General features: G+C 41.2%; 1 protein-coding gene across 1 annotated transcript; it reads left to right on the top strand.

Moving 5' to 3' along the window:
• Positions 1–508: 508 nt before the first annotated feature.
• Positions 509–15,583, top strand: LOC126251696 (probable chitinase 10). The gene is made up of 2 exons (XM_049952284.1): positions 509–589; positions 14,349–15,583. The coding sequence occupies exons 1-2, from the start codon at positions 583–585 to the stop codon at positions 15,059–15,061; spliced, it is 720 nt and encodes a 239-aa protein (XP_049808241.1). The 5' UTR covers positions 509–582; the 3' UTR covers positions 15,062–15,583.
• Positions 15,584–20,735: the final 5,152 nt, after the last annotated feature.

Here is a 20,735-nt window from a genome sequence, read left to right on the forward strand (position 1 = left end):
AAAATTTATTCTACACTGTCCACATCAAATATTTACTAAACTGAAATAATATGAACGGTTTTATCCACGTTTTCCTCTGTGGACACCAAATAGAGTTGAGGAAATTGTCTTCTACTTTTTGTTTTGCCGTGCAAATGTATTGCGTGGCTTTCTGATCGAGCACCAGAATGAGAAATGAACAGGTACCACATCGTTATCGTGATAGATGCTTAGATATTTCTTAGAACATAGGAACATCCAAATCAGTTATCAGGAAATGACTCTCGAGTTATCTGAGCAAATAAAGCTCTCCAAACGTATCTCTTGCAAGATACGAAGAACAGCATTGGCAAATGGAACTATAGAAGCCCCTCTGTTAAAAAAAAAAAATGCGCACCAAGGGTATGCGTAGTTGAAAACACTTCATCACTTCTCAGTAGTCCACTTCAAACGATAATCTCAAGAGGGCTCAGTTAATTGGTTTTATATCGGCGCTATCAACCTCATAGCACTATATAAGACAGTTCTACCAACCAGTAGTTTGCGATCTGTTAATTGTCTCTGAAGCGTATTCAGCAGCCCGAGAGCAGATACGAACAAGCAATGAGAGGTAAGGCTTCCCTCGATCTACTGAAATGTTTTTTTTTAAGTTAATATTATGTGTCATGTCATAATTAAATAATTTACATTCATCAAGTTCATGATATTCTTGACATCGTCAAATTGTTAAATAAAATCGCAAAGTTGTTTTATAAGTTACACGAAAATTACAGACGTTCATTATTTATGCTTCATGTTCACGAAATAACCAAAAATGGTAGGTGATATACAGTAAATCCGAAAAACCTATCGAAATGGAGAGGCTACAGAATAAGATTTAGACAGTTATCTGAACAGTCTGGATTAAATCCAATAATGTACTTCATTCATGATGAATACGATACCTGCAAGACTATACTGTGAGTAATACTGATACAATGAAATCTTGTGTTTATACATTCGAAAGTATTACAAGAGATTATTTCAGTTGTGATCATCTACATACTGTCTAAGAAAATAATGCTGTAAGAAAATTATTTAAGCCAAAATCACTTGTGCAAGATATTGATTTTAACTTATCAGCTCTACTTTAACGACAAACCATCCACTCCAGGTGAGTTTCTAGCGAAAAGAAACAGCGTCCGTTATCATTAGGCTTCTTCCAGATTTCCTCATCCATAACAGTTTTCAGTTGTACGCTTCTACGTCCATAATGTACGTTTTCTAATGTTGACGAACTACCTTCCATTACGTCATCCTCTCGGTATTCCTCATCCTTGAAGCCAATATTGGACATATTGACTATATCGACTACACATTCTATTGTCTACGTGTCTTGTCAACATCCATTTACTTTCCATTGCAATTATAATTATCTCCTACAGTCCCACACCATGTCTCACACATTTGAAAATTTTCTTGTCTCCAGTATATACCTCTCCATCTTACGCTGATCTCTCTTATTTTATTGAGTTTTGTTGAAATAACGGATCCCTAACGTCCACACGTCAAAATCTCAATACAAACTAACCGTAACTTTTCTCCTTGATACACATCTAAATCTTGCATAGAAAAATTTATTTGTTTACAAGTACTTTGAGTCACCATCAGTCACTTTTCCATTTCCATTCCTGTAACTCGAGGGATTCTCTCCAGCTGCCCTCAGCACCAAAAGCCTTCAACTGGATCTGTGACTTCATTGTTAATGTATGCTGTTTCTTTTACAGTCTAGTTTTACGTTATATTAGTTCTATTGTAATCGATTTTCAGGCCTACTTTTGACATGTTACACTAAATACTTGCGTTAGTTGTTTTAGTTTATGTGAATAACAACATACAACATAAATGTACACTAGTTGCTATACACGTATCCTTCAGCACTGTTCTGTAACACAGTTATAAGTCTCTCGTTATTAACTTTTACGGTTACATATTTCTTGCTTACATAAGGGTGTTTTGATACTCAGAGAGGAAGGTAAAATATTGTGCTCCATACCGATAGAGTTTGACTCTTCCAAAATGCTATATCATAGTGTTCAGCATACTTTCTTCAGTTAGGTGCACAACAAAATGAACGAAATTACTTTTCTTATTTAATAGCATACGAACATCGATGGTGTAATTTGCTTACGTGTCTGATGTTGCAACAAAAATCAAGGTGACTCAATTGTTATGCCATATCCCCGGACAATTTAGTAGATGAGGCTCCAATACACGCAGCTCAAGCGCCCATTATCTAACAGCTCCGGTACATGCGCTACAGCCAGTTTAAGAGAGCAGTACGTTCTACTGCAGAGTGAAGAATCCGTTGAAGCAAATTACACTACTGGCCATTAAAATTGCTACACTAAGAAGAAATGCACATGATAAACGGGTATTCATTGGACAAATATATTATACTAGAACTGACTTGTGATTACATTTTCACACAATTTGGGCGTATAGATTCTGAGAAATCAGTACCCAGAACAACCACCTCTGGCCGCAATAACGGCCTTGATACGCCTGGGCATTGAGTCAAACAGAGCTTGGATGCCGTGTACAGGTACAGTTGCCCATGCAGGTTCAACAAAATAGCACAGTTTATCAAGAGTAGTGACTGGCGTATTGTGACGAGCCAGTTACTCGGTCACCATTGACCAGACGTTTTCAATTGGTGAGAGATCTGGAGAATGTCCTGGCTAGGGCAGCAGTCGAACATTTTCTATATCCAGAAAGGCCCTTACAGGACCTGCAACATGCGGTCGTGCATTATCCTGCTGAAATGTAGGGTTTCGCAGGGATCGAATGAAGGGTAGAGCCACGGGTCGTAACACATCTGAAATGTAACGTCCACTGTTCAAAGTGCCGTCAATGTGAACAAGAGGTGACCGAGACGTGTAACCAATGGCACTCCATACCAGCACGCCGGGTGATACGCCAGTATGGCGTTGACGAATACACGCTTCCAATGTGCGTTCACCGCGATGGCGCCAAACACGAATGCGACCATCATGATGCTGTAAACACAACCTGGATTCATCCGAAAAAATGACGTTTTGCCATTCGTGCACCTAGGTTCGTCGTCGAGTACACCATCGCAGGCGCTCCTGTCTATGATGCAGCGTCAAGGGTAACCGCAGCCATGGTCTCCGAGCTGATAGTCGTCGAAATGTTCGTGCAGATGGTTGTTGTCTTGCAAACGTCCCCATATGTTCACTCAGGGTGAAAGGTGGCTACACTGAGCCACAGCGCCAGAGATCGCTAGAGAGCATTGTTCCGCCGCCTCCACGGGCAGTGATTATTGAGATGTCGTAGTGGGCAGTGCTTGTCGAGGACTCGTAGTAGTCAGTTCGTGTTGAGATGTGCTAGTAGGGTGTGCTTTCTGAGATGTGATACTGAAAGGTTCTTGTTGAGATGTGGTAATAGCGAGTCGGTGTGGAGATATATTGTAATGATTAGAGTGATTTTGGTCAATATATGAAGGTAACGAAACTTGATTTATTTTTCATTATTTCCATGTTAAATAATGCGTCATTACAGGTTCAGTCAACAAAGCATCTGGCTTGTGTTAATGTATTAGAGTGTAATTCTGGTTTTCTTGAGTAATTATGGTATTTCTATTTTCTTTAATTAATTCAGTATAAATGTTATTTAAAAATTCTTGTGTTATTGAAGAAGAACCGTGCCAGATGCGTACGTTGAGTCATACTTCCACACACAGAACAGTTACACTTGTGCTTTGGTCTCGTAGGTTTTATAGTTGCTGGGGACTTAATTAATTAATTGTGTTAATGAAAATTTCCATTTCATTCCTTGTTATTGTTCTATGCAGTCAGATAGCGTAATAATACTAGTCAGGGCAAACCGTTACGAGACTTCGTAATCGGACAGACAGCTACTAAAGCAAAAAAAAATTAAAATTATTTGCATTAATATTTTTGTTAAGCCCCCATGCACGTGGCGACCACTGCTTCGGATCGTCCCTTGGAATTCTTCTGATTGTAGAAATAGTAGACAGTAGGATTGTTATAGTAATTTGTAATTTAGTAATTGTAGTCTATATTGCATGTGTAGATTTGGTAATTGGCATTTTTCTAATGGTATTCTTTAAAATTTAATTTTTGTTGTCTTGTCTATGGGTTTGACAATTTAGTGCAATTATTTCAATTGTTCGATGATCGTGATTGAGGGAAGCATTTCGTGTGAATGATATTGTTGGAGATATAGTGTCATTGTGTGTAATTTTTTTATAGTGACGAGTTTTGTATATTTTGTAAATGATCACGCGATCAATGAAAAAGGCAAAAATGATGGATAGTCAGAATGACGAAATTGTTGACATGGCGAACTCGCCAACACAAGAGAACAGTATGTTGAATAATGAAGTGGAAAACAATGTAATAAGTCGGGAAAATAGTCCGGAACCATTTCAAAATTTTTCTCAATCAGAAAATTCACAGAATCCGAGATTAACGACAGAAGATTCTGGAATAGTATCGAATTCAGATAGCTTTACAGCTATGATGAAGGAAACTGGTTTCGCGGGAAATGTTAGGAGCGAAAGGAATTTCGAACAAGTTAATATGGAGCAGTTGATGAGTGTAATATTAAATTTTCGATCTGAATTTAAAACTGAGATGGGAACAATGGGAACACGGTTAGACTCACAGGGATCACAAATAGGAACAATTAAAACTGAGATAGGAACAATTAGAACTGAGATGGGAACAATGGAAACACGGTTAGATTCACGAATAGGGACTTGTTTCAAAAACATGAAAGATGAATTAAAGAAAGAAATCAGAGAAGAAGTACAACCGATTTTGAATGCTCACAATAATAGATTAATTGCAGTAGAGATTAGACTAAGGGAACAGGATAGAGAACAGGAAGAAAGAGATCGCGTGATAGTACAAAAATTTTCAGAATTAAATTTACAACGTGCACACGATAAGGAAGAAATATTTGAGAGAATCGAGGAATCCGTACCAAATGACAGAATAAATAATCTAACACAACAATATGAACAGTTAACTACCAAATGTGTCAACACTGAAACCCGAGTCGCGACACTTACGGAAGACGTAAATAAACAGAAAGAAAAAATAGGTGACTTATCGGAAAGAGTTGAGGAGATTTCAGATAAATTGACAAGTCTTAGTTTAAATGGGGATAGAAATTCAGATGATACAGCTCCATTACCATTTGCAGAAACCGAAGAGTACCAGAACATAAATAAGCATGTTGAAAATCAGGGAAAATTTAATGAACGCGTTAAAAGGGAAGTTGAGGCATTACGAAAGCAAGTCAAACAAATTGAAGGCGAAATCGTAGGAAAAGACAGCAGAAGAAATTTAGAATCACAGATACCAGAGGGGTTTGAAGAAAATAATTTGTTTCATTTACGGGATGCAACAAGAGAGCGCCAGGCGCGCGAACTTGACAATAATCGACATTGGGACTGGGACAGACGCGGTAGGTCTTTGTCGCCGCGAGGCGGAAGCTTTGACTGTAAACACTTCTTGACTGTTCGGAAATTTAAGATCTTTTGCAATTCTAGGAATGACATACGTCCATGTTCATGGTTGGATCGATTTACGTGCGCACTTCCGCCATATTTGCCACTGAGTCACAAACTGAAATTTATGTGCAGCTATAAAAGTCCTCAGGGGATTCACTACACTAAGTGAATATGTGCCGTAGCGCTCACAGGGCCCCGAGCTGTAGTGGTGCTATTTCCCTTTTAGTTTTCTGCACCGCTGCCTACTCTTTCACTATTCTTTGTATCTATAAAAACAACTCTTCTACTATCAATCTATCTAGACAGTAGGTAAAGATTAACCGGATTTGACTGTTTTACCCAGAGATTTCGGAAATTACCGTTTGGACTTACTGTACCTTTAGCAGCATTCATTCGTAGTTTAAAAAAAAATTTTACCTGTTTATCTTCGTGACAATATTACTTCATATGTTGACGACATTCTTATTGCTAAACGTTCTTGGAGTGAGCATAACAAAATTTTGGATTCATTATTACGTATTTTTACAAGAGTTGGCATTACAGTGAACTTGGAAAAATCTGAATTAGGTCGTTCTCAGGTGAAATTTCTCGGTCACATTGTTTCTACAGAAGGTATTCTCCCTGATCCAGAGAAACTAGACGCTATTCGTAATTATGCTGTTCCTACCACAAAACGTGATGTTCGTAGTTTCCTTTGTGTCTGTAATTTTCTTAGACGCTTTGTTAGATTGGATGATTTGGCCACACCTCGTTTACACATTTCAGTTATGCACATTTTGGTCCCAGAAAATGCTTTTATAAATTACGAGAAAATTGCTACTTCAGTAATATGGAAAAACGTATTCGATCTGTTCTTGCCAAATGCAAATTATGTCAAAAGGCTAAGCCGCCAACAGTTTCTCACAGAGCACCGTTGTTTCCTATCATTCCAGCGAAATTAAAGGAGATGGCTGCAGTCGATTTGTTCGGTCCAGTGGTTCGTTCTACTAATGGTTTTGCGTACATTTTCGTAGCAGTGGAACTGACATCAAAATATGTGTGTTTTACACCGTTACGCAAAGCAACAGCTCGTTCAGTATCTAACGCTTTCATCAAACATCTTCTTAAAGTAGTTGGTCATGTTGATAAGGTTATATCAGATAATGGATCACAGTTTCGCTCTAAAATTTGGCTTCGTACTCTACGGCGTCGTAAAATTAAACCAATCTTCATTTCACTTTTTCACCCTCAATCTAATGCTTCAGAGAGATGGATGAAGGAAATCAATAAATTGTGTCGTCTTTATTGTCATCAGAATCACAGAACGTGGGATCAGTATCTTCATCTTTTTCAAAACATTCTGAATGAACTTCCTAATGATTCAACTTCTTTACCGCCTATACTGATATTAAAAAATAAAGCACCGATAAATCGCATTTCTGAAATCGTTTCTTTTCCGCCTTCACGGAAACTGCGGCATTCTGAAGTTGTCAACCTGGCTCTACAAAATATTGCATCTGCGGCTGCTAGAAGAGAGAAATCAGCTAAACGTCCTGGTCGTTTAAAAATCTTGTCAGTTGGTCAGAAGGTGTTAATTAAATCTCATCGTTTGTCTCATAAAGGAAAAAGCTTATGTCGCAAATTTTTTCTGCTTTATAACGGTCCATATAGAGTTCGCAAAATTATTCATGATAACACTGTTGAAGTAGAAACTCTTAAAACTCGGCGCTCTAAGGGAATACGTCACATATCTAACGTAAAAATTTTTGTGGAATGACATACTTGTGAGAAACCAACAGTTTACGTAAACATGGAGAGAGTACAAGGATACCGCGCTGTGTTTGGCGGCGGCACATACTCAAAGCAACAGTCAGTCTGCGCGCCGCACAAGGCAGTCGTTGACCGCAAACAATTACCTTCCTACGTCACGCGCCTACAGCTGATCGAGCGCTCAGTGCGAATGCACTGACAGACGTAAACAAATACACAGTCTAATTTCTCCGACTAAATTCAGTATAAAGCTATAATGACTTCAAAATTTATGTTATTAACGTTCAGTATTTTTCAGGATACGGTGTGTAAAATATTTAAGACCTTCAGGTAAATTCTGTGTGTGTCCGACGTTAAGAGGACTTACTATTGAGAAAATTTCAGGAAGAATGTAATTTCGAAGATGAAACTAATAAACTAAAAAGGTAACGATTAATTGAGTTTATTTTTCAGGTAACATAATTCCACTTAGGTACGTACTTTAGACGTAATTTGCTGCTTGCGATTACGTGATTCATACCTTGTGCTAAATTTCATGTTCTATGAATTTACTTGTGAAGCGACGTGCTTGCGCACATTAACTGATTTTGACAATGATTGACTAATGAACAGGGTTGTTATTTGTATATATTATGCATCGCTTGGCTGCTATGCTTTTTCACTAATGATATATTTTTTTATTATGTGCCTGCTGTGCTTATTTATTTAAATTATAATTGTCACCTGATTAATTGTGCTAATGTGGTTAGATATGTAAGTTATACTTTGTGATTTATCTGCTTGCGCCTTCATGTTTACTTATTAAGATTACATATAAACATTTATTTGCTTATGCTGATATGATGCTAATGACCTGTTTATTATGATAGATAACATATTTGCTGCCTTGCTTATGGATTGCATATTTACACATTTCTGTTTTGTTGTCATAACTACTCTTCAATTCAGTATATAGAAATGCTGATATACTGTGTACAACTATAGAGTTTAGGTTACACTATGGTATTAATTGTAGATTGTTCGCTTGGCAGAGCCTTGTTATAGGGATTGTGCTGCATCCACTTGTTGACATTCTGTTCTCTACTGGTATATTTACTCGCTATTGCATGTTTTACTTACGCTCAGTGCCTTATATTTTTAAGATAAGAAAATGAACTGCTATAATTCGACGAACGACATTAGTAAAAGAAAGTCATAGAAGTCACATGAGCTGAGGTTTTATGGAAGCTGTATAAATTTATGCTAATAGGAAGGAAGCTAACGACATGACAGACCAAAACTAGGTTTAGACCATTGACAGTATTACACTGCATTTTCGTGAGCAATTGAAATAGGAAGTGACAATTGACACAAAAAATACTCCACATGTTTGCTTCTGCTATGATTCTTGAAGTGGTGTACACACTGTGAAATGTTATGATCATTCACACTCCATAATCGTACTTAATTACTGAGAGTTATTCGAACTAAGGTCTGTTAGAGGTCATGTATGCATTTCTTTTATTTAATGATGGACAAGGAACCAAAATGTATCTTATAATTTATAATGAGTAGAAAATTTGGGTCAGATGGATTACACAGAGGTTGTGTGTGGACACTGTGTCTTCGGATTGTATGGGATGATGAATTGAAGTTGCACTAGGATTTTGTCTGTACTTGTTCGAGGAGACTGACTAGAGGAAAGAGTTGTTATGGAAGTGAAATGATATTGGTGCTGAGGTTTATATGTATCGACGTATTATTGAGGTATTGAGATTAGGTGAAGTAGATGATTATTGGAGTTTTCGTGGACAAAAGGTAAGATAAATGATATTGATGATCGACGTATTGAAAAGGTATTAGTGAAGTATTGAGATTAAGTTGATGATTATTGGAGTTTTGGTGGATAAGAGGTATAGTAAATGAGGAGCATATTTTTTTTTGTTGGTCCATATGGAACAAGGAGGATAAAGATGGCAGACTAGAACACTCAAGTAGAAGGAAGATTGTCTACACACACACTTTGTCAAATCACTAAGCAGTATACACTTTTTTTTGAAGAGAGGAAGTATTTGCATATCTTGGCTCACTGACAGTTGTTCAGCAACAGTACAATTTGATCTGGCTTGGCAAACATTGGTCTAGACATGATGACTATGAGGTTGACTAACTATTATTGACTGTTATACATTGCTGCCACTACTACTTGATACACATAATGAACATAAAATTTCGACAGAATTGCATTTACACAGTTAACACTATTCAATTACACAGTAGCACTAATGTGGATGAAAGATGAGTGTGTTTTGTGTGTTTTCCTTTTATAATCCCAGAGAAGTGATCCCAACCTATCTCCTAAATATTATTTCACTTGTTTGTTGTGGCTTGCACTGACACCCATAAATATTATAGGTTAACTGTTATTGTGTACTGTAATAGTTAATGTGACAATTACCTGATATCATTTGTGTGTTTATTATGATTTGTATGTTTAGTGTAAGAGCATTGATAATAATTTGTTAAAGAAATTGTATGTGCATTCAAACTATTGTTCATGACTGAACTGTCTCAGTAGTTATGGTGAATAGTATGGACTGTTACTTGCACTTTTTCTACATGATTGGTGCCACAAGGACATGTTTAATTTCTGCTGATGAACTGTGTGATCAGTGATTGTGAAAAAATTATGCACTGTTACTTGTACCTTCTCTACATGATTGGTGCCACTAGGACATGTTTAATTTCTGCTTATAAACTCTGATGAACAGTGTGATCAGTGATACTAGATTTTATGGAACTGCTTCTGCTGAGAAATGTGACTTGTTGCTGTGTGTACCTACTCAACATTGCTGGGTGCCACTGATGGATTGCTTCTACTGAAATGAAGTCACCTGTTGCTGTGTGCACCTGATCAACATTGCTGGTGCCACTAATGGACTGCTTCTACTGAAATGGTGTTACTTGTTGGTGTCTGCACCTACTCAACATTGCTGGGTGCCACTGATGGACTGTTTCTACTGAAAAGATGTCACCTGTTGATGTCTGCACCTGCTCAACATTGCTGGGTGCCACTAATGGACTGCTTCTACTGAAATGGTGTTACTTGTTGGTGTCTGCACCTACTCAACATTGCTGGGTGCCACTGATGGACTGTTTCTACTGAAAAGATGTCACCTGTTGATGTCTGCACCTGCTCAACATTGCTGGGTGCCACTGATGGATTGCTTCTACTGAAATGAAGTCACCTGTTGCTGTGTGCACCTGATCAACATTGCTGGTGCCACTAATGGACTGCTTCTACTGAAATGGTGTTACTTGTTGGTGTCTGCACCTACTCAACATTGCTGGGTGCCACTGATGGATTGCTTCTACTGAAATGAAGTCACCTGTTGCTGTGTGCACCTGATCAACATTGCGGGTGCCACTGATGGACTGCTTCTATTGAAAAAATGTTACTTATTGGTATTTGCACCTGTTGACCATTGCTGGGTGCTACTGCTGGAACTGTCAACTGCTTATTCTTGGGCTATGGAAAGCGTTTATGTGAATATTTGTATAAACTGATTTTTTGTGTACTACTGTTTGTGAAAAGTTATGAGACTCTTACCTGCACATATTCGTCATTGCTGACGCTATTGATTGAACTGTTTAACCACATAATACTTGTGTAAACTGTTATGTAAAGTCACATGTATGAAAGAATTTGTATTGCTTACTGTATTTTATATATTAGGTTATTGAAAGGTCAGTGCAAAGCCAAAATTTTATCTAGTTATATGATATTTACGTATTAATATTATTTTTTATTTTTGTCTGTATTTTTTTGACGAATTTGGTGGTATTTTCACCACCAATGCTGGCAAAAATACCATCAAATTCTAGCCGTGGAGGAAGGGCATATGAAAGGTGGCTACACTGAGCCACAGCGCCAGAGATCGCTAGAGAGCATTGTTCCGCCGCCTCCACGGGCAGTGATTATTGAGATGTCGTAGTGGGCAGTGCTTGTCGAGGACTCGTAGTAGTCAGTTCGTGTTGAGATGTGCTAGTAGGGTGTGCTTTCTGAGATGTGATACTGAAAGGTTCTTGTTGAGATGTGGTAATAGCGAGTCGGTGTGGAGATATATTGTAATGATTAGAGTGATTTTGGTCAATATATGAAGGTAACGAAACTTGATTTATTTTTCATTATTTCCATGTTAAATAATGCGTCATTACAGGTTCAGTCAACAAAGCATCTGGCTTGTGTTATTGTATTAGAGTGTAATTCTGGTTTTCTTGAGTAATTATGGTATTTCTATTTTCTTTAATTAATTCAGTATAAATGTTATTTAAAAATTCTTGTGTTATTGAAGAAGAACCGTGCCAGATGCGTACGTTGAGTCATACTTCCACACACAGAACAGTTACACTTGTGCTTTGGTCTCGTAGGTTTTATAGTTGCTGGGGACTTAATTAATTAATTGTGTTAATGAAAATTTCCATTTCATTCCTTGTTATTGTTCTATGCAGTCAGATAGCGTAATAATACTAGTCAGGGCAAACCGTTACGAGACTTCGTAATCGGACAGACAGCTACTAAAGCAAAAAAAAAATTAAAATTATTTGCATTAATATTTTTGTTAAGCCCCCATGCAAGGGATCGACACGTGGCTGCACGATCCTTTACAACCATGCGGATAAGATGCCTGTCATCTCGAGTGCTAGTGATACGAGGCCGTTGGGATCCAGCACGGCGTTCCGTGTTACCCTCCCGAACCCACCGATTCCATATTCTGCTAACAGTCATTGGCTCTCGACCAACGCGAGCAGCAATGTCGCGATACGATAAAACGCAATCGCGATAGGCTACAATCCGACCTTTATCAAAGTCGGAAACGTGATGGTATGCATTTCTCCTCCTTACACGAGGCTTCACAACGTTTCACCAGGCAACGCCGGTCAACTGCTGTTTGTGTACGAGAAATCGGTTGGAAACGTTCCTCATGTCAGCAGGTTGTAGCTGTCGCCACCGGCGCCAACCTTGTGTGAATGCTCTGAAAAGCTAATCATTTGCATATCACAGCATCTTCTTCCTGTTGGTTAAATTTCGCGTCTGTAGCACGTTATCTTCGTGGTGTTGCAATTTTAATGGCCGTTGTGTATTAGTGTCATGACATCAGCAGTTATCAGTAATTGTAAACTGCTTGTAATTTCCACCTTGCAAGATGGATTAGTTTGTACGGAGCACAAAGCAATGAACGCCTGGATGGCTTGACAACTCGCGTAATTTAAGGGTAAGCACTCGCGTCTGCTCACGCTCTTACTCGCGAACAGAGAAGCTGCGGCGTAGTGGGGAGTGAGGGAAATGTGCGCGCTCCGAGCAGTCGTGACAAGACGAGAGAAGCACCAAGTGTGGGGTATGGGAGCGTGAGTTTTTGACAGCTGTGCCATCTAGTAGCAACAGCGGTGACTCGGCCATGCAAATCACCTCAGGCCTCTGTGCAAGGAATCTTTGCTTTGTACACAGATCGACAGGTTCGTCAGATGGCAGCTGGTAAAAGGAAATCCAGGTCATTTTCCTAAATCGTCGCTCGTGCAAGATGCTGTTGCTGACAAAGACTATCAACGGTATTCACATTTTTAGTAGCCTTAAGGAAGAATTTGAGAGACGTTTTGAAGATCTGACGGCATTAGAAAGTGATTTTGATCTGTTCTCCTCTCCATATTCAGTGAATATTGAAGAGATTCGTCCCGAACTGCTACTAGAAATTATTGACTTGCAGTATGACAGAGAGTGTAAAAAGTACAAAGAAGACACCTTGAAATTCTATAAACACTTCCCTAAGCATAGATTTCGTCTTTCCCACAAACAGCTGGCTACAACAATAATAATCAGTGTTCGGTTCCACGTTTACTTGCGAGCAACTGGTCTCTGCAATGAAAAGCAAGATGACGAGGCTGAGGAACTCACTGTCTGGTCGCAGTCTGCAGTGCTCAAGAAGAGTTACTCCTCTGGGCACAGATGAAACTGTAAAAGGGAAGAAGTTCAAAAGAACAGTGAACCTTACACTTGAATTACGTCTTTTTAATACAACAGCTGACAAAATAAAGTAATAAAAATGTAGAAGTAAACGATAATTATATAAAGTGACAAGTGTGTATTTTTGTTTATTTGTTTCATTTGTAGCAGTACTATTTCCTGTTTTCATTTCCATGCAACTGGTCCCGGATTTGAGCCTTGTGACGAAAATGCGACGGCAGCTGTTGTGTCCCCCACTCGACTCTCCATTCGCCTCCCCCCCCCCGCAGCTGTTGTGTCCCCCACTCTACTCTCCATTCGCCTCCCCCCCCCCCCCGCCCCACTTTTCGTTTCTCGGCCCTGCGCCGGTGGTGGGGGTACCTTACTCGCTGTTCGCCGTGCTCGCAACCTGCTGGGCTCAGCTTGCTCTGCGAGCACGTTTCATGTGATGCCCTGAACTACGTCGTCAGTGCTTTGATCAGATAAAAGAACTCTGAAAGGTAGTGTCGCCATCTAGTGAAAAAGGCCATCTGATCGTATTCCATGGCATTTTCAAATGGTATGATGCAGGTATTTAGGACAGAAATGATGCTTAGGGATTAGAGCTGTTGCAGGAGATACAAAGTGAATGCAAAATGCTTGTGTACGTAGGGGGAGATGGAGGCCATTGGGACTCATCAGCGAAGAGGGGTATAGCCACCCATGCCCATCCTCCCGCTCACCAACCACAAAAGTCAATTAGCTGCTGTGATGAAACAATAATAAATAAGATCCCGTAGACTGGTGGGACGTCAGAAGAGGTAAACGGTGTAGGGACTAAACTTCAGTCAACGTGAACAAAAGAAAATAAAAAAGGGCAGAAATAGTCGAAGGCTCCCGGGGGCTTAAGATGTGGGGGGAAGCACACTTGCCAACACTGGCCAACCGCGGATCTACTGTGGCCAAAACATTAAAGTCGGGAATAAAACCCATTCTTTCGCGGCGAGCATCAAATCTTTTTACTGTTCTTACGTCGTGGACCACTAAGGAAACTTTGATACCGTGCATTCGTTAGATAGTGAGAACGTATTCCGCTCATGCCGTCACTGCTTGTTTCAGGTTTCATCGTAGCCAGCCTCTGGCTAGTTCTGACGACGAGCGTTGCCCTCGGTTCACCCGTCGGCAGCTGCTCTACGTTCTCCGGCTCGGGCTCGATAACCTTCCTGCGTGACGACAGGAACTGCTCCGTCTTCTACGAGTGCGTCTCCACCGAGCCTACCATGGTGGTGTGCCCCAGCGGGCTGCACTTCAACGCGGTGCTCAAGGTGTGCGACTGGCCGGCGGCCGCGGGCTGCTCCGTCACCACGCCGGCCCCCGTCAAGTCGACGGTCTTTACGCGCGCCACGCCCCAACCCGAGGCGACGCCGGACAAGGCAGAGCCGCCCGGCGCCCAGACCGTCATCTTCACGCGCGAGCCCTCCAGCACAGTTCCCGCGCCGGTCGACGTCGTCCCAGTGAAGCCGCAAGAAAGCACGGAGTGCCCCGCGGTCGGCGGCTGTCCCAAGTACAACGGCGACGACACTCTGGTGATCCAACTGCCGCACGCTTTCAACTGCAGCCGCTTCTGCATGTGCGACCACGGGAAGCCGGTCACGTTCGAATGTCCCAGCGGGCTGCACTACAACAAGGCAGAAGGCATCTGCGACTGGCCCGTCAACGCCAAGTGCGTGCCCGACAGAGGATTCGCTGGTATGTGGTCTCCGCCGGAGCCAGATGTTCCCGCCGAGTCGTCCAGGCGGCGACGCTCCTGGAACCTCATCCGCTTCCCCTAGTCACCAACAATCCAGCTTTGATTAACTTCTCACGGTTTGGATTCACAGTCATATGATATTTCTTAAAAGAACCACACGAAACTGGAAGACTACAAACTGTAACAAGGTAACTTTGCAGTGTTACTTGAAAATGGCCATAAGGCCGAAATTGCAATAGTAACAAATATTTTATACAGTCAACGGCGACTACGATGTCTTTTAAGGATCCCAGCTTTGGTTTACAAATTACAATGACCTCACAGTAACTCAAAATTTTTCTAAAATTACTTTCCAGCTCTGTTATGTAACCACTTTTCTGGAATGCATTAACAAGTTGACAATAACCTACGGTGCGTTCGACATCATTAAGACTGAGATATAAATGTAGCATAAAAAGTGACTTATTACAGCGGGACAATGTTAACTATGTGTAAGTACACACAGACTCATTCACACAAACGTGATCGAACATTACAAATACACACACACACACACACACACACACACACACACACACACACACACACACACACACATACATATGTTCATTAAGGACTGATCTATAAAATAATTAGTAGAGTATAGAATAGTTAAGTAACGAATGTTTCATAAAACTGTAAATGGCTCTGAGCACTATGGGACTCAACTGCTGCGGTCATAAGTCCCCATAAAACTGTACAGTGTAAGCATATTAAATGACGTTACAACGCTACAATGTTGGTTTTATATTCTTGTTGCGTTCCTGTCCCAATATTAAATCAATGATGACGAGTATGCTGGTTTTTACCAGCTATACTTTTGGATTGAATGGGCATCTTCTGTAAATGGGATTTAAATCATGCTGACACGCGAAAACTTTACGAGTAACCACAACGAAAAAAAATAAAAAGTAGTTTCCTACCCTCAGTTTACAAATGTGTTTTTAACAAAACTATTTATCTCGTAAATTTGTTGTCTGTTTTCATATCTTGAAGCGTCTCCCAAATATACAACTGGACGCTTTTCTAGAAGTTTTATTTGCAAAAAAATTGTACAGAACACATAGCCAGGAGAACTTACTAAACAAAAACAATACGTTTATAAAAATAGGAGAATAATAACCATAGTTCTGGCGAAAATGGTGTTGTTGATCAGCAGCTGTCCTGCTATCGAAATGAATGCTACATTTCTCGTGACACAAAATTTGCATCATATAACAGTAACGCGTTGTCGAAAACTACGCTTCTATAGAAAATTGCAAGCAGGATGTTGGACTCATCGTGGATTCATAGTGAATATTTTACGCTGCCGCGGAGTGTGCGCTGATATGAAGCTTCCTGACAGATGAAAGCTTTGTGGAGGAATGGGACTCGAACACATGACCTTTGCATTTCTTGAGCAAGGGCTCTATCAAAAATTTTTTTTCCTTTGTGTTCATTTTGGTCGTCATTGTTCTCATTACTTGGCAGGGAAAGACGTCACATAACATCCCATCGAGTTTGTCGCTGAATGCTTGACTCAGTTTTTTTTATTTTTATTATTTTTCTCTTTTTCTTTTTTTATTACTGAGGGTAGCCAGCCCTCTGACCGAACACGGTGAGCTACAATGCGGGTATATACGGTTGAGCTTCCTAAGCACTCTCACGATTCTTCCTCGAAGCTTTACATCCGTCAGTACCAGGTCTCGCTCATACCTTGCAGATTTCACAGATGTTCCGCGGGAAAGATGAATAAATTGAAATATCTCGAAAACTGCACATTGGATCAAAAATAAAGTTGTGATCATAATTTGTTTGTCTCGGTGGAGGACATCCCACTCCATCCCCCCCCCCCCCCAATCACCACCCTGTGCATGGGTGGCAGGGGAAAATTTTCAAACTTTCAATGGGAACTGCCGTCCTTTATGACAGATTACGATTTTACGGCAAAATCTACTTTCGCTGTGTCAGAAACATTTTCTTCGTTTCGCCACATGTGGCTGTGTGATGCGAGATATAGAAATGTGAATACAATCGTCTCGTACTAGACAATGGCGTTTGAATATCCAGTGGAGCGTGGTACCCACCTCAATGCTGCAAGGGTAGGAGAGACCACTGTTCCATAACTTTTAATCCGAAACCCCATTCCCAATGTTGTATTCCTCTGACACATCGAACAGGGGACTACTCGACGCGCTATTGTGACCATAGTTCGAGGCGAACACTACTCTACTTTTCCAATTAAGAGCAAGTGTTCGAACGTAGTACCATCAACTTCAGTGCACTTAGTAAGGCACTTTTCAAATGAGCGCACACAGGACAGAAGCATACCTGGGGAAATGTCAGCACAGCTTTCCTGATGTGATCGACCATACCTTCACGACCTGTTGGCACTTGCTTCTACATCTTATCTTTTAAATATCCACACATAAAGAAATCCGGCGACATCAAATCTGGCGACCAGTTAATAGGGCCACCTGTAACGATCCACTGACCAGTGTAAACGCGGTCTAATACCTCCTGTGCTTCAATTATGAAATGCGCTGGGCAACCGCCATTCTGAAACCACATACGTTGTCGAACACCCAGGGCAGCATCCTACAGTAGTACCGATAGTTTCTATTCCGAAAATGTTCGATATCTGCGCTTTTTCAAAGTGCCATCGATGTAATGTGGACCATTGAGTTAGCTCGCCATGATGCCACACCATAAGTTAACCTGGAAGGTCAACTTGGCGTAACCAGTGGGGACTGTCAACACTCCAGTAATGCATGTTATGCCAGTTAAGGCAACCAAGGTTTGTGAATGTAGACCCATCGGAAAATAGTACCTCGGCAATGAGCCTGTCGGTTGTTTGCATTTGTTTACGTGACGATTCACAAACACAAATCGCTCTGTGCACTATAGGACTTACCATCTGAGGTCATCTGTCCCATAGACTTAGAACTACTTAAACCTAACTAACCTAAGGACAGCACACACATCCATGCCTGAGGCAGGATTCGAACCTTCGACCGTAGCAGCAGCGCGGTTCCGGACTGAATCGCCTAGAACCGCTCGGTCACAAGGGCCGGCTGACCATTCACAAAGCACGACCCGGTTACTGAAATCGGCGGCATGGAATTCTTGATTCAGCGACACGTGGTGTGGCATGATACTTATTACGATACAGTATTGTGACAATACTACCCACGGGCATACCGGAATCGCAATGTAATTTCCGGGCGCTTGTAGGTGGATTGTGGTGCACTGGCGCAAGTACAACTACTGCATTAGCTTCTTCTGCAAGACGTTCCCTTCGTTTCCTTTCACCGGTCTATACGTTGCCATCAGACATAAGAGCGTACACAAACTTGCAAGAGAACGAACGAGAGCAAGCTTACTCGGAAAAGACTTGACATACAAGACAAAAGTAGGCTCACTATTTTTCTTCATACCCATGATCATTTCACTTTTTTCTTCTGTGGTGGCAACTTTCATTGTCCACTTCCACATCTCTTCTCCAGATGATAGAAGTGCAGGCAATAAACATTGCATAAGTATTGTAATGTTTTTATCCGCTATTTCTTCTGCGTCTGCATGATACGTTAGTTCCGGTCACAGTATACTCCCTGTTGTGACAAGTCGTAGTTCGTTACAAGGCCACAGTATCGCGTCGAATAGTTCCTCGTTCGCTATGTCGCAGGAATACGACGTTGGGAATGGAATTTCTTATTATAAATTACGAAACACTGCCTGTCCTACCTTCGAAGCATGGAGTGCGGTCCACGTGCCGTTTTGGATATTCAAGAGCCACGCAGTAGAATGTCCTAAATCGCAATTTTGCACCCATTTCTATTCCTCCGATTACAGCGCCATGTGTGGCGAAACGAAGAAAATGCTTCTGACAAAACCAATGTGGATTTTGCCGTAGAATCGCTCAGGGTAGAGTGTGGTGTCGAGTATGGTATAGTTGGATATTCTTCTCCGAGACAAACAAATTGCAATTACAACGTTTTTTGATCTGATGAGTACTTTTGGAGTTATTTCCATGTCTTCAGTTAAAATGAACACTCTGTACAGATGTAATGGCAGCGTCTGGAACTTCCCAGAGAGGGTCGAAATAGAGCAAGCTCGGAAGGCAAGTTGGGAAGCTCCCAGCGCCTCCGTATCGCCGCAGGACCGAGTGACGTCACATGGCGCTAGCAGACCTGCGACACGTTTCAAGTTGCTCACTCTCCAAAGCCCGCATGCGTATGGAGGCGGGCTTTGCACATTGAGCGAGAGCAAAGACGTAGCTTCATGCTTGTAGGGACACGGGAACAGCGGTTTCAAACGTTTCTGCGACTTCTCATTACTTTCGTCTTCCATCGATTTACTCGCAATCCGTATGCTGTATCCATTAGACTGTTCATTACATTCAACAGATCCTGTAATTCTTCATCACTTCTACTGAGGGCAGCAATGCCATCAGCTAATCTTATCACTGACATTCTTTCACCTTAAATTCTAATTTCACTCTTGAAGTTTTCTTTTATTTCCCTCATTGGTTCTTCGATGAGAGAGTGTTACCGTGAACGGTTCAGTGATAGGGTTGTTGTCATCAGAATCGACAGCAAACCAACTCTGGCAACAATAGTACGGGTATACATGCAGACGTCGCAGGCCGAAGATGAAGAGGTAGAGAAAGTATGTGATGATATGGTCACGTAGGAGAAGGTGTCATTAGATGAATGACGAATATTAACTTCAGTTAACGATTGTTTATTCAGCACTTGCACATACAAGAGCAAGGGGCGAATTGCCTCCTGCCAGAACAAAAAAAAAAAAAAAAGTTAAAAATGGTTCTGAGCGCTATGGGACTTAACATCTGAGGTCATCAGTCCCCTAGAACTTTGAACTACTTAAAATTAACTAACCTAATGACATCAAACACATCCATGCCCAAGGCAGGATTCGAAACTGCGTCCGTGGCGGTCGCGCGTTTCCAGACTGAAGCGCCTAGAACCGCTCGGTCACAATGGCCGGCCGGCCAGAACACATACAGTATATATGCGGGTACAGAACAATCCAGTACAATGATTCTTGACGTTTGTGGATACTTCTAGAGTGTACTCGAACCGAATATAGAAATTAAAATTGTACAGCCCAGCTGAATTATGAACTCGCGGCTCTCCATGCAACACTTAAGTATCATAACCGCTACTCCACGGTGCTACTCAGCTTCTTCTGCGACATTGCTCCATGCTTAAGAGAACAGCATCTTGGTGTTACGTCCTCCTAGTCCGGGAACGAGTCATCGGTCCTGCAACATTCCGACTCCTGATGACTGATTCTCGCCCTGATGGAGATTTTCTTAGAACTACTTTTGCCGCTACGCTCTTCGTCACCTTTCTGCTTGTTGCCTGTCACTGGAGCTTAGAATTTAACCTGGGTTGCAGAATCCTTATCGGGCTTCATTCGAAGGATGTGGACCGTATCTTTGATCTTTTGTCGTCTGTGTCGAGGTCGAAATCTTCAGCTTCATAAATAACATCAGACAATTGTCTTAAAACCTCATAAGGTCCAAAGTAGCGCCCGAGGAGCTTCTCAGGGAGACCGACTTTCCGAACAGGAGTGAAGATTCAGACAAGGTCACCAAGCTGGTAGACAACAGGGCGGTGGCTCGCGTCATATCTTCGGCGATAGTTTTCTTGAGCCTCCAGCGTGCGGAGTCGAGCTAACTGTCGAGCTTCTCAGCTCTGGTTAACACCTGGCCG

The sequence above is a fragment of the Schistocerca nitens genome, chromosome 4, assembly GCF_023898315.1.
Source record: "Schistocerca nitens isolate TAMUIC-IGC-003100 chromosome 4, iqSchNite1.1, whole genome shotgun sequence".
Lineage (NCBI taxonomy): Eukaryota > Metazoa > Arthropoda > Insecta > Orthoptera > Acrididae > Schistocerca > Schistocerca nitens.